Genomic DNA, 14,809 nt, shown 5'->3' on the forward strand with positions numbered 1-14,809 from the left:
TCAACGCGGAACCGTAGGACCGGGGTCGGGCGGTGGCCCGCCAGTACCGAACCGGGGAGCGAAGTGAAGCCAGCACACACAGGCAGGGCCTGCGGACCCCGACCAGGCTTGGAGCCGCGAAAAAGGTCAAATCCGTTAGTGACCGGAACCCCAGGGGTTTCCTAGCAGCCAAGACCCGATAGAAGGCAACCGTCCGACCAGCAAAAAGGAAATACAGCTACCGCCAAGGCTAGGATTCCAAGGGCCAGAGCCTGCAGGCAAAAGGGCTCCTCCGGCACATATACGCTGGGGAGCGGGTTAACGGTGGGAAGCCACTGGAGCCGAACATACATTAAGGTGCAGGGAAAGGCAGCCACCGCCAACCGTCCAGAAGAAGCCACAGCAGCCGGCTGCGGGACCCGTCCATCCAGCCGTTTGGTTTACCAGAGACTTTGTGTATATTTGTGGCTGAGTGAGTACAACCGTGCCATCCAGCACTGCGCTGCGCAGTCCCTGCGACCCTGCACCTCGCCAACCCTGCCTCCCCGTCACCTCACCGGGCCCCGGGACCACCAACCCCTACCCACGGAGGGGGAAAACAACATCCCAGCTGCTCCCTACCATCGCTCCCGGGATCCCCGTCACCAGCAGCGGGGGTGCCCATCTTCACCACAACCCGTGGGTGGCGTCACGGACTAAATCCCCAAACCAAACCACCCCTTTCACTCACGGGCGAGGAGGGCCGCTCGAGTCCCTGGATCCGGCCCACCGCTTTAGCCACCGAGCAGCAGCAGCGCCGGACCCGAGCGTTAGCGAGTGCAGCGCCCCACCGCCCGCGACAACTTGGCATCACGAACAGGATCTTACCCATCTACCAGCTGGTAGAAGTGCGCCTTGTAGCCCCCGCCGGCGGTGTCCGGCCGAAAAATTTTAGATTCCGTCATCTTGGGCGCAAAGATTTTCCCGCTCGAGCGTCTTCCCGAGCAGTGGAGGCGCGAAAGCCGAATCCCCGCCCCTAAAGAGGAGGTGCTGAGAAAAGACCAAGGGGGGATGGGTGAAGAATGGCGGCATGTAACTAGCGCTGCGGAGTGCAGGGACGCCAGGACTCTGCCGAAACACGTTCCTGGATGCCAACGTGAAAGGATGTGTCGGAAGATCCAGGCACAGGCTGATTCCCTGATGGAGCGATGGATAGTCGAAGTGGAGGAACCGACTGCGGCTGTGCGAGCATGCGAAGTGGAAGCAACCGTGGAGGAGCGGGTAAGCGACCCACGCCCCTATGTCCCCCAGGGACCGACCGCTGCGGCTGAGGGACCCGGTCTGCCCCTGCCCTCTATATCGCCTCCCCCGCTGCCTGTACCGGTTGCTGCTGCTCCCCTGCTCGGTCCACTGCCACCAACACCGGCAGCGGAGTCTGTTCTACCAGCCTGCAAGACCCGCCTGCAGAAGACGCGAGCAGTCAGCCCGTCATCGCTCCGACACCCGTACCAGCCCCACGTCGCGCCTGCATCCAGAAAGTACCTCATCCCGACTTGGACGCACCAGCGATCCCAGAGGAAGCCGCGCTCCAGATGACAACGGCCCCGGCAGTCCGCCCGGCCAAGATGGAGGTGGCCGTCGACCAGAAGCCAGCTCAGCGGGTAAAGCTGGCCGCCCCCAGAATCCAGGCCTCGGCTGAGGCGTCGCGGGGTTGCCGCTGCAAGGCAGCCGAGCAGGCCACGACACAGTGGGGTTCCCCAGTGCAGAAGGTGCCGGTCGTAGCCGGCACGGGGGAGCTCCGGCTGGGCCCTACCCCCGCACAGAGCGAGATGGAGCGGGCAGACGCTCCATACTGGGAGCAGCAGCAGAGCCAGCTGGGCCGGGAGGTCGCTGCCCGAAAAAGGTGTAATGCGGATGTGCATGCCCGCATGTATGTGGAGAAAGATCACCTGCAGCGAGCTACCATCGGGGTTCAGAGCAGTGCACCATGTGAAGGTGGCACTGGAGCCCCACGGTTGAGAATGGACTGATGAGTAAGGCAGCGGTCCACCGTTGCACCGTTGTCCCCGTTGGGACCCTCAGCACCGTTGTTCCAGTTAATGAAACTAATCAAACCGATCGAATCACCTGATTGTCTGAAGAAGAGAACCGTCCCTATTGGGACTGGAGTTGTTGTCCCCCGTTGTACCGTTAACCCTGTACCGCATGAGGAACTGCTCATGGACAAACCCGAGAACTTGCAGGGCACCCACGAATTGGTGGGCTTGTAAATAATTGAGGGGTTGTTTCCGTTGCCGCCTCCGGAGAGGATGATTTGGAGGATGGGCCTGGAGGAAAGGGATGGCCCAGGCCCGCCACTACCGTAACCGGTGGCGATCCTCCGGGGGTCAGGGGTCCCCCTGGATGTGGGGCCCCCTGAAGTGACAGCCGGGTGCGAGATACCGTACCCATTCCTGCTCGGGTAGCCTGAACCTGGACTGGGGTAAAGGGGTGCAGCCCATTTCTTAGGGGCAGCAACAGGGCTAGGTTGCTTGGGTGGGAGAGTGGAAGCCGTCCGTCCGTTATTAATAAAAATGTGTTTATATATGTTTGCAACGTTCAAGATGACCTGAAGTATGCTTAATGTTTACCGTTAATGTTAATTTATTTTTTGCAGAAAAATAAAACCGGTGATGGACGGGCAGCCCGCAGACAGTCTGCTTTTAACCAAGGGGGAATGTGGCGCCCTGGACTAGCCAGGTCGTCACAGGTACTGCAACACACACACACACACCCCGAGACAGGCACAACAGCCAAACACAAAACCCTTGTTGCCTCCCTCCAGGGGCTGATGTCCACACCAGGTGGGGCGGAGCCAGGTGGTTGGCCCCGCCCATCGAGGAGTTCACAGGCCTGGAGGCGGGAAAAGGCAGTCAGTTCAGTTGAGTTGAGTTGAGTGGAGGAGAGTGAAGTGGAAGGAACTGAAGGTGTCTGGGTGTGTGGCCCAGGCACTAACAGCCAGGTTGGCAGACGGTGGTGGCCGTCTGCAGGAGAGGCGAATCAACGCGGAACCGTATGACCGGGGTTGGGCGGTGGCCCGCCGGTACCGAACCGGGGAGTGAAGTGAAGCCAGCACACACAGGCAGGGCCTGCGGACCCCGACCAGGCTTGGAGCTGCCGAAAAAGGTCAAATCCGTTAGTGACCGGAACCCCAGGGGTTTCCTAGCAGCCAAGACCCGATAGAAGGCAACCGTCTGACCAGCAAAAAGGAAATACAGCTACCGCCAAGGCTAGGATTCCAAGGGCCAGAGCCTGCGGGCAAAAGGGCTCCTCCGGCACATATACGCTGGGGAGCGGGTTAACGGTGGGAAGCCACCGGAGCCGAACATACATTAAGGTGCAGGGAAAGGCAGCCACCGCCAACCGTCCGGGAGAAGCCACAGCAGCCGGCTGCGGGACTCGTCCATCCAGCCGTTTGGTTTACCAGAGACTTTGCGTATATTTGTGGCTGAGTGAGTACAACCGTGCCATCCGGCACTGTGCTGCACAGTCCCTGCGACCCTGCACCTCGCCAACCCTGCCTCCCTGTCACCTCACCGGGCCCCGGGACCACCAACCCCTACCCACGGAGGGGGAAAACAACATTCCAGTTGCTCCCTACCATCGCTCCCGGGATCTCCGTCACCAGCAGCGGTGGTGCCCATCTTCACCACAACCCGTGGGTGGCGTCACGGACTAAATCCCCAAACCAAACCACCCCTTTCACTCACGGGCGAGGAGGGCCACTCGAGTCCCCGGATCAGGCCCACCGCTCGAGCCACCGAGCAGCAGCAGCGCCAGACCCGAGCGTTAGCGAGCGCAGCGCCAAGCCGCCCGCGACATATGTTACCCATTATTGCACCTGCCGTGTGGTACAATAACAGTGCTCCTTAATGCCACCACTGTACCCCCACATGGTAATAATGCCTCGTTTGTGCTCTCTAGATGGTAAAATTGGCCCCTCAAAAATATTATTGCCCTTGGCAAGTGCCCTAAAAAAGTGTCCACATTTTGCTCTTAGAATGTAATAATGCCCCCAGTATGCCTGTGATGGTCACAATGCCCTGAGTGCTCCTATACCAATAATGCTTCTAAGGCTAAGTTCACATTTCCGTTGATTTGTATCAGTCACATGCGTCGCTTGACGCATGTGACTGATGCGCTGTTCAACGCTGTACAACGGATGACAAAGAACAGAATTCTTTGTCGGATTCCGTTGTGTGCGGGGGGCAAAGTTCTGGGGCAGAGCCGAGCGGGGGGCGGGGCCAGGCGCTGAGGATGTCAGTGGAAGTGCTGCGGTCTGCATGGCTGGGGACAGGTGAGTGTATCTGTGAGTGAGTGTGTGTATGTGCATGTATGTATGTATGTATGTGTGTGTGCACATGCAAAGTGCGGGAGGGGGCGGAGCCGAGCAGGGGGCGGGGCCAGACGAGGGTGTCAGTGCTTGTCTGCATGGCTGGGGACAGGTGTGTGTGTGTGTGTGTGTGTGTGTACATACATGTGCGGAGTGCGGGAGGGGGCGGGGCCGAGCGGGGAAGTGTCGGCCTCCCTGCACACATAACCAGCCTAAATATCGGGTAACAGCAAAGCACCCGATGTTTACCTTGGTTACCCGATATTTACCTTGGTTACGGGCCTACACCGCTTAGCGCTGGCTCCTTGCACCGTAACCAGGGTAAATATCGGGTAACCAACCAAAGCTGGTGACGTGTGCAGGGAGCCAGAGAGCATGCGCAGCGAAATCCGACGGATCTCGCTGCTCAAAAAACGTTACATGCTGCGTTCCTCCCGCCCGGCGGTCAGTCGTTCCACGACTGATCAGTCGGGCGGAGGGTGCAACGCAGCATCATCAGTCACAATCCGCTGCTCATACAAGTCTATGGGAGCAGCGGAATCCGCTAAACGGATTCCGCTGTTTACAAGAGCAGCGGATTGTGACTGATAGATTTTAGCGGAAATGTGAACTTAGCCTTAAGTGTCCACTACTTAACATTTAACAATGTCTCCTGAGTCTCTCAGGTACAGCTCCCTATACACAGTATGATGGGCTTCATCGCTCTCTATACAGAGTATGATGTCCCCACAGTTCTCTATACACTGCATGATGTCCCCACAGCTCCCTATACACAGTGTAATGAACTCACAGCTCCTTATGCACAGTGTAATGAGCCCACACCTCTCCTATACAAATTATAATGAGCCCACAGCTCCCTATACAGTGTAATGGACCCATAACTCCCCTATTCACAGTATAAGGGGCCCACAGCTGCTCTATACGCATTAAGATGAGCCCACAGCTCCCCTATATAAATTATAATGGGCCCATAACTCCCCTATACACAGTATAATGGGCCCACAGCTCCTCTATACACAGTATAATGGGTCCACAGCTCCCTATAAACAATACAATGCCCCCACAGCTCCCTATACACAGTATGATGGGTCCATAACTCCCCTATACACAGTATGATGGGTCCACACCTCCTCTATATAAATTATAATGGGCCCAAAGCTCTCCTATACAAAGTATGATAGGCCCACCCCTCCCCTACACACAGTATAATGGGCCCACAGCTTACCTATACACAGTATGATAGGCCCACAGCTCCCCTATACACAGTATGACCCACAGCAGTTTTGCGTTTCAGACAGGGAAAAAAAAATCTGCATGAGATTTCTGATTTTTTTTGCATTTGTAAGGAGTGGGACTCGTAGACTGGTGAAGCCTATGGACTAAGTACAAGGCCTATCAAACACTGAAGGAGAGATTGCAATACACCCTGGAATAGAAGTAAAGAAGGCCTCAGAAAACATTTTTTCTCATTTAGAAGGAGTGGGACTCCTATACTGATAAAGTGTATGTACTCTGTGCAAGGGCTGCCAATAATAACAAGGAAGCACTCCAACATATCCTGGAACACACAGAGTAGGGCCTCAGAAAACACTTACATTTAGAGGGAGTGGGACTTCTGTGGCCAACAATGAGTCGCAGATTTGAGCCGATACTCAAGGTACAATGTGCATAAGGACCTTCTGGCATACGACTCCAATTCTGCTCCAGCTAAGGTGGGCATCAGTTCTTTCTGTGGTGGCTCAGGGCAGGCACCTACGGACACGATCACTACGAGGAACAGGCTTAAGGCCCCATGATCACATAAAGGACGTTTTTTCCATTAACCTCACCCTTTGGGTGCCATATCATACCTGCCTCTTGCCCTTTTTGCCTCAAGCATAGAATTTGCCTCATGCATAGAATTCCCACAGATCATAAGCCACAGGTGTTCTAATTCAATACCAAGTGTTGGTTTTGCCTACAAAAAAAACCCCTATTTTTTGCATAAGATACGTTGGAGACGCTACTTTCTCCCACCTTGGATAGTCAGATGACTATCACCTTGAACAGGTTAGATAAGAGGACGATTGCCATCTTACCATCTATATGAGGATATTAAGGCTCTATATAAATGAAATATTTTAATTATATGCAAGTGACCTTTCTACGCGATATGCGCCAGACTACAATCTATTGAGTCCATGAAAAAGACCGATGATTTTTGGTCGAAACGTTGGGCTTATTTGCATATCTCTTCAATAGAACTTTTTTGCATATGTCTTCAATATCCCTACAAGAATAAAATAATAATAAATTTTTCAAACGAATCATCTTTGTGTGCCGGATTCTTTACAAAATTTGGACTTATTTTCTCCGAGCACCTATTTTTCTCCTTCTCTAGTTGAGCCAGGTCTTTCTACTATAATGCGCAGTATGATTTCGGGTGTACGCGTCCCAGCTTCAGAGAGGTCTACTACGCATGACCAGAAGTGCGGGAGATTCAGCTCAGCGTTCACCGCGGATACAGGTACGCGCAACACTGCTGGAGACACTGCATTGAATACCATGTTAGCACACCCCAGTGGCTGTACTGCCATGCTAAGAGGGCGGCTTGTCGGTTGAAGTAACGCCCTCATGACTAGTCCCTGCGCTCATTAGCATATTATAAAAGATCTTTGGAAATACTTTTCTAAAGATCTCTTTATCTATGCAAGTCTATACAGGGACAGTTAGGCAGGGATTAGAAATATGCACCCAGAACTGCTTGTGGTTCTGGGTACATATTGCATCTGACAGGTTCTCATACTGTTCACAATCACAGTAATTTTGGCCAGGGGTGCCCATACTTTTGCATACCTCGGTATTCTATATTTTAGAATATTTAAAGAGGAAATAACAGTTCAAATTAATCAAAATAGAGTTTTTTTTATGGATAAAAATGAACGGCAAATAAAATAATATGTATTTATTGCTACGAAGAATGCTTAACATTTCAAATGACGTATCAACCTCAATAACATTTCGACCCTTAATCCTGGGCCTTCATCAGACACAGTTTGCTGCTGTAGGAAAAGCAGTTAGAACTACAGCGCTATGGAATGGTGATTACAATCACAAGGTGCGGGCATTGCATTTATTACTGTTCTCTTTCCAGGGAAAGTTTTCTCTAGAAGATGAGGAAAAAGATACCTCTAAGCATTCGTATGCTCTTACTTGGCTGTATCCGTTCTACTCTGAAAGTAACAGCTACCTGAAGGTAGCAGCAAATAAAAGTGCCTTGTCGTGTGACTCAGATCATTATCTGACGGTGGAATACTTCATTAATCCGTCCCAGCTGGATCCTGCAGATGATCAACTCCACTTCTTCTATTTTGTGAGTATTCTATAGGTCAATAATACATGATGTAAAAGTTAACCAATGAGAGTGAATTGTTTCTGACCCTAAGGGGTACTTTGCATGTTGCGACATCGCAAGTGCGATGTCGGTGGGGTCATGTCGAAAGTGACGCACTTCCGGCATCGCTCTCAACATCGTAGTGTGTAAATCCTAGATGATACGATTAACGAGCGCAAAAGCGTCATAATCGTATCATCGGTCTAGCGTCGGTCATTTCTATAATTTGGGGATGACCGATGCTACGCTGACCAGCCTCCTTCCTAAGGGGGCGGGTCGTGCGGAGTCACAGCGATATCACACGGCAGGTGGCCAAAAGAAGCAGAGGGGCGGAGATGAGCGGGACGTAAACATCCCGCCCACCTCCTTCCTTCTCACTGCAGCCAGGACGCAGGTTAGGTGATGTTCCTTGCTACTGCGGCTTCATACACAGCGATGTGTGCTGCCGCAGGAACGAGGAACAACATCGTACCTGTCGCTGCAGCGGAATTATGGAAATGTCGGACCCAGTGCTTTTTTTGCGGTGGTACGCGCCGGTACGGCGTACTGGAAAATCTGAAGAGGGTCTCTGGCTCTGTCCACATGGCTAATTTGTAAACTAAGCAAATTAGCCATGTGGAGCGGAGGCACAAGCCAGAGGCGTATCTAGGGGGAGCTGGCGGGTGCTGTCGGGCTGCCTGATGTGGCGGTGTGGGAGTCTGCCGGGGTGGGAGCCAGCTATTCTCTGAGCATGGCTGTCATGCTGACAGCCGCACTCATAGAATCTCCACCGCGCGGCTCCCACTGTCAATTGTCCCTTGCATCTGTCAGACGCGAGGACAATTGAAGCAGTGATCCCTGGCGCTGACTTCTGGGTCAGCGCGACGGCGGTCATGTGATCAGGTCAGCTGATCAGAGTGCTGACCCGGAAGCCAGCGTTGCAGCGCGGAGGAGGCAGAGAAACGCTGATAAGTGCTCCACTGTGGAGCTGAAGAGGACACGGAGGAGGAACATTATGGGGTAAGAGTGGAGTATTTATGAAACAGTAAGGGGGAGAGAGGGCGGGGGAGGAACTATCTGTGGAAACACTATGGGATGGACAGAGGGTGGGGAATGGGAACCATCTGTGGACACACTATGGGGGGGACAGAGGGTGGGGAATGGGAACCATCTGTGGACACACTATGGGAGGACAGAGGGTGGGGAATGGGAACCATCTGTGGACACACTATGGGGGGGACAGAGGATGGGGATTGGTAACCATCTGTGGACACACTATGGGGGGGACAGAGGGTGGGGAATGGTAACCATCTGTGGACACACTATGGGGGGGACAGAAGGTGGGGAATGGGAAACATCTGTTGACACACTATGGGGGGACAGAGGGTGGGGAATGGGAACCATCTGTGGACACACTATGGGGGGGACAGAGGGTGGGAAATGAGAACCATCTGTGGACACACTATGGGAGGGACAGAGGGTGGGGAATGGGAACCATCTGTGGACACACTATGGGAGGGACAGAGGGTGGGGAATGGGAACCATCTGTGGACACACTATGGGGTGGACAGAGGGTGAGGAATGGGAACTATCTGTGGACACACTATGGGGGGACAGAGGGTGGGGAATGGGAACCATCTGTGGACACACTATGGGGGGGACAGAGGGTGGGGAATGGGAACCATCTGTAGACACACTATGGGGGGGACAGAGGGTGGGTAATGGGAACCATCTGTGGACACACTATGGGGGGACAGAGGGTGGGGAATGGGAACTATCTGTGGACACACTATGGGGGGGACAGAGGGTGAGGAATGGGAACCATCTGTGGACACACTATGGGGGGACAGAGGGTGGGGAATGGCAACCATCTGTGGACACACTATGGGGGGGGACAGAGGGTGGGGAATGGGAACCATCTGTGGACACACTATGGTGCGACAGAGGGTGGGGAATGTTAACCATTTGTGGACACACTATGGGGGGGACAGAGGGTGGGGAATGGGAAACATCTGTGGACACACTATGGGGGGGACAGAGGGTGGGGAATGTCAACCATCTGTGGACACACTATGGGAGGGACAGAGGGTGGGGAATGGGAACCATCTGTGGACACACTATGGGGGGGACAGAGGGTGAGGAATGGGAACCATCTGTGGACACACTATGGGGGGGACAGAGGGTGGGGAATGGGAACCATCTGTGGACACACTATGGGGGGACAGAGGGTGGGAAATGAGAACCATCTGTGGACACACTATGGGAGGGACAGAGGGTGGGGAATGGGAACCATCTGTGGACACACTATGGGGTGGACAGAGGGTGAGGAATGGGAACTATCTGTGGACACACTATGGGGGGGACAGAGGGTGGGGAATGGGAACCATCTGTGGACACACTATGGGGGACAGAGGGTGGGGAATGGTAACCATCTGTGGACACACTATGGGGGGACAGAGGGTGGGGAATGGCAACCATCTGTGGACACACTATGGGGGGGACAGAGGGTGGGGAATGGGAACCATCTGTAGACACACTATGGGGGGGACAGAGGGTGGGGAATGGGAACCATCTGTGGACACACTATGGGGGGACAGAGGGTGGGGAATGGGAACTATCTGTGGACACACTATGGGGGGGACAGAGGGTGAGGAATGGGAACCATCTGTGGACACACTATGGGGAGACAGAGGGTGGGGAATGGCAACCATCTGTGGACACACTATGGGGGGACAGAGGGTGGGGAATGGGAACCATCTGTGGACACACTATGGTGCGACAGAGGGTGGGGAATGTTAACCATTTGTGGACACACTATGGGGGGACAGAGGGTGGGGAATGGGAAACATCTGTGGACACACTATGGGGGGGACAGAGGGTGGGGAATGGCAACCATCTGTGGACACACTATAGGAGGGACAGAGGGTGGGGAATGGGAACCATCTGTGGACACACTATGGGGGGGACAGAGGGTGAGGAATGGGAACCATCTGTGGACACACTATGGGGGGACAGAGGGTGGGGAATGGGAACCATCTGTGGACACACTATGGGGGGAACAGAGGGTGGGGAATGGGAACCATCTGTGGACACACTATGGGGGGGACAGAGGGTGGGGAATGGTAACCATCTGTGGACACACTATGGGGGGGACAGAGGGTGGGGAATGGGAACCATCTGTAGACACACTATGGGGGAGACAGAGGGTGGGGAATGGGAACCATCTGTAGACACACTATGGGGGGGACAGAGGGTGGAGAATGGGAACCATCTGTGGACACACTTTGGGGGGGACAGAGGGTGGGGAGGGGGCAATATGTATATACACAGTATGGGTGGGGGAGGGAACTATCTGTGCACAGAGTATGGTGGGAAGAGAGGATGGGGAGGGGGAAGTATCTTTGGACACAGTATGGGGAGAGAGAGGATGAGGTTTCATGCATGGGGAGAGAGAGGATGAGATTTCATGCATGCGGACAGTGAGGATGAGGGGGTGATGCATGGGGACAGAGAGGATGAGGGGTGATGCATGGGGACAGAGAGGATGAGGGGTGATGCATGGGGACAGAGAGGATGAGGGGTGATGCATGGGGACAGAGAGGATGAGGTTTAATGCCTGGGGACAGAGAGGATGTGGAGAAAACTGGAAAGAAATTTTGAGGACACAGAATAAAGAGTGACATGGTATGAGGAGCAAGTGGGCAGGATGGGGAGTGAGGTGGAAAAGTATATGGACACACAGGAGGTAGTGAGGAGACGGTAAGGGATGAGAAGAATGTGAGGGGGCACAGAATAAAGACTGGGTAGTGGAGGGGGGTGGTATGGAGAGGGGGCAGAATGGGAGGACAGTGTGAGGTTATAGCAAGGAGGGGGAGTGTGATGAAGGCACAGTATAAAGACTGGGCAGCATAAGGGGACACAGTGTAAAGGACACTGTAAACAGTAGGCTCAGTATAGAAAGAGGGAATATGTAGGCCATGTACCATAAGAGGGACAGTGTGGGTCATATTTTGTGCAGAGAATACTGTGAGGGGCCAATATTTATTCTGTGGCACAGTGTAAGGCAGATATTTTAAGTAGAAGTACTATAATAATTCTGCTACTTTTAGGGGCATCGTGTCGGGATGTGCTGCAGAAGACCGGAGAAGATGGAAAGCTGCAGAGACGAGATGTGAATGTGAAAAGTCATCATTGCGTCAGGACAAGATGAAGAATAGAAAGAAATGACTAGAGACAACATCATCTATAAGGTACCTGAATGTAAATGTTTATTTGTGATACTGACAATGTCTTATCATTAGGCCTTGGTCCCACTTGTGCATTGCTTCTGATGTGAGCACAATGGGACCACCACTGATCAGCTGATTATGGTGCAGGTGGCCGGAAATGCTTATTTCTGGATATGCTCCGTCCTCTGATAATGTCCGCGGCAGAGTACTGCACATCCGCCTCATTGATTTTAATAAGAGACTGCTGCCACTATCAGAAGACGGAGCAGATCCAGAACTGAGCACTTCCGGCCACCTGCCACCACCGACACCTAGAGTAGGGAATTGGCGGGGTTGTCAGGTGCCGGACCCCGACCAGTCAGAGATTGGTGACCTATCCTAAGGAGAGGTCATTAATGTTAAAGTAGTGGACAATCCCTTTAATAAAGGCTTGTGCTTGTAAACACCCCCCCCCCCCGCTCCTCAATGTCGGCAAGCGGCGCCCGACAGCACCCCCTTCCCCACTCCTCGCCTCAGAGATGCGTACCAGGAAATATTTTTTTACAAAAAAAGCACTGATCGGACCCTACACCAATCATACGATAAAGACGCTTTTGCAATCGTTAATCGTATGTAAAAGGGTTCACATACTGAGATATCGAGAGCGACACCGGATGTGCGTCACTTTCGATTTGACCCCATCGACATCGCACGTGCGATGTCGCAACGTGCAAAGTGCCCCTTAAACTTAAAGGAAAGATGACAACCAAGGTTTCACCTTTGAAGGACTCTCTTCTCCATATAGTCCTGTAGTACGGTTGTGGTGCAGGATTGCCAGCTTGATTTTTTTATTATTCCAAGCAGCCTCTCAAAAAATAATGGACAGCCACCAATTTTATGGACACAGTAGAAAGTCATATGACATCATTAAGATTATAAGTGATATATAATCTAGACAAAAAAAAACTGAAGGCACTCCCAAAATTCAGTCTGAACAGGTGCAAAACTGAACATGATATATAACAATAAAAGACAGTTGCACACTGAAATGATAAAGTGTGCAAACAATGAATGCAAGAATATAGATATTGATTACTGCTTAAGAAAAGCTAGGAAAATTGAGATATTTAGCATAGAAAATGCTTTTTTCTATATCTGCCCAGTAGCCACGTCAAGGCATATTTCGTATACTGGAAACCTACAATAAACTAAAGCCTCTCTGGGTTACAAGCCTCCATGTGTATGGGAAAGTAAGAACCTGCTACTAGAGAATAAAATCACCCCTCTTCCATTAGCCACAGATAATTTTATTCTCTATAGCAGGTTCTTACTTGACCATACACATGGAGGTTTGTTACCCAGAGAAAGGCTTCAGTTCAGTGTAGGTTCCCAGTATACAACATGTGCCTTGACGTGGCTACTGGGCAGATATAGAAATGGCCATTTTTTTCATGCTAAATATCTCAATTTTTCCTAGATTTCCTTTAGCAGTAATGCATATCTATAGTCTTGCATTCATTGTTTATACGCTTTAGCATTTCAGAATGCATTGGTCTTTTTTTGTTATTATAAGTGATATATGTCTACTTCCCATAATTATGATATGAAGATATTAGCTGCACTCACTGTGAACTGTAAAATGATGATAATTACAGAAATAATGATCTGTGCAAGTTTCTCCAGCTTCCAAAAATCACGGCCGTCTCAATTTTAAGTGTCCTAATGTTACAGACTGTGCAGGAATTTCTGGACAGTTGGGAAGCTGGAAAGTCTGCTGTTGTGGATGCAGAGTTGGTGCCTCCAAAGTCTCCTTTATAAAAAAAAAAAAAAGAGGACGTAAATATCACACTGTGGATGCTGTTCTGTCCTGTATTGCACCATAAATGCTATTGGTTTGATATCTTTTTCCATTTGTGATCATGTAGTATGTGTCGAAAGGGGCCATTTTATCTCATGGTCAACATGAAGTGGATATTAGAGGACAACCCTTTGGGTCTGGTGAGTATGTTTTTTGCACCTCTGAAAAAATTGTACTATGTTTATTTTTTAAAGTGAACCTGTCAAGCGCAATATGCACTTAGATCCAGGAGCAATTCTGGCTGCAGATTTCTAATCCCTGTCTAACCGTCCCTGTATACACTAGAATAAATAAAGAGATCTTTAGAAAAAGTATTTCTAAAGCTGGGTTTACACACTGCAACATCTCAAACGACATCGCTGTAATGTCACCGGTTTTGTGACGCAATAGCGATGTCGTTTGCAATGTTGCAGTGTGTGAAACACATCAGCGACCCGGCCCCTGCTGTGAAGTTGTAATCGTTACAAATCGTTCAGGACCATTCCTAGGTCCTTTGTTTCCCGCTGTGCAGCATGATCGCTAGAAAGTTTCAGTGTGTGAAAGACTTTGCAGAGACTTTGTTAGCAACTTCCCTTTCAAAAGGCTGCTTATCAACGTCCCCAACAACCAGCTAGGTCGCTCTGCAGGTCCGGATCGCTGTTGCGTTGTTGGCCAGGTTTGCCTGTTTGACAGCTCACCAGAGACTCAGCAGAGACTTAGGGAGGTCGCTGTTACGTCACAAAACCGGTGACGTTACAGCGATGTCCTTTGCGATGTTGCAGTGTGTAAACCCAGCTTAAAGCTGGAGATCCTTGATGATATGCTAATGAGCGCAGGGACTAGTCGCAAGGGCATTAGTTTGTGCACTCATTCCATCCTCTTAGCATGTTAGCACCTTTGAAAACCGAAAAAAATGCACATATTTGGTATCGCTTCGTTTAGAAATATTCGATCAAAATATAAAAAAAATTATCAATACACAGCATAAAAGGAAAAAAAAATCAAAAAGCCAGAATTCCAGTTTTTTGGCAGCTGCAACATTGCAATAAAATGCAATAAGAGGTGATCAAAACATAGCATCA

General features: G+C 51.3%; 1 protein-coding gene across 1 annotated transcript in view; it reads left to right on the forward strand.

Moving 5' to 3' along the window:
* The window catches only part of LOC142312623 (alpha-2-macroglobulin-like protein 1), a 174,685-nt gene that overhangs the window by 45,668 nt on the left and 114,208 nt on the right, over positions 1-14,809 (forward strand). Inside the window, exons 12-13 of the mRNA XM_075351618.1 lie at positions 7,464-7,682; positions 13,816-13,888. Of these exons, the coding sequence (XP_075207733.1) occupies positions 7,464-7,682; positions 13,816-13,888 (292 nt within the window). The remainder of the gene's footprint in view (positions 1-7,463; positions 7,683-13,815; positions 13,889-14,809) is intronic.

The sequence above is a fragment of the Anomaloglossus baeobatrachus genome, chromosome 5 (genome assembly GCF_048569485.1).
Source record: "Anomaloglossus baeobatrachus isolate aAnoBae1 chromosome 5, aAnoBae1.hap1, whole genome shotgun sequence".
Lineage (NCBI taxonomy): Eukaryota > Metazoa > Chordata > Amphibia > Anura > Aromobatidae > Anomaloglossus > Anomaloglossus baeobatrachus.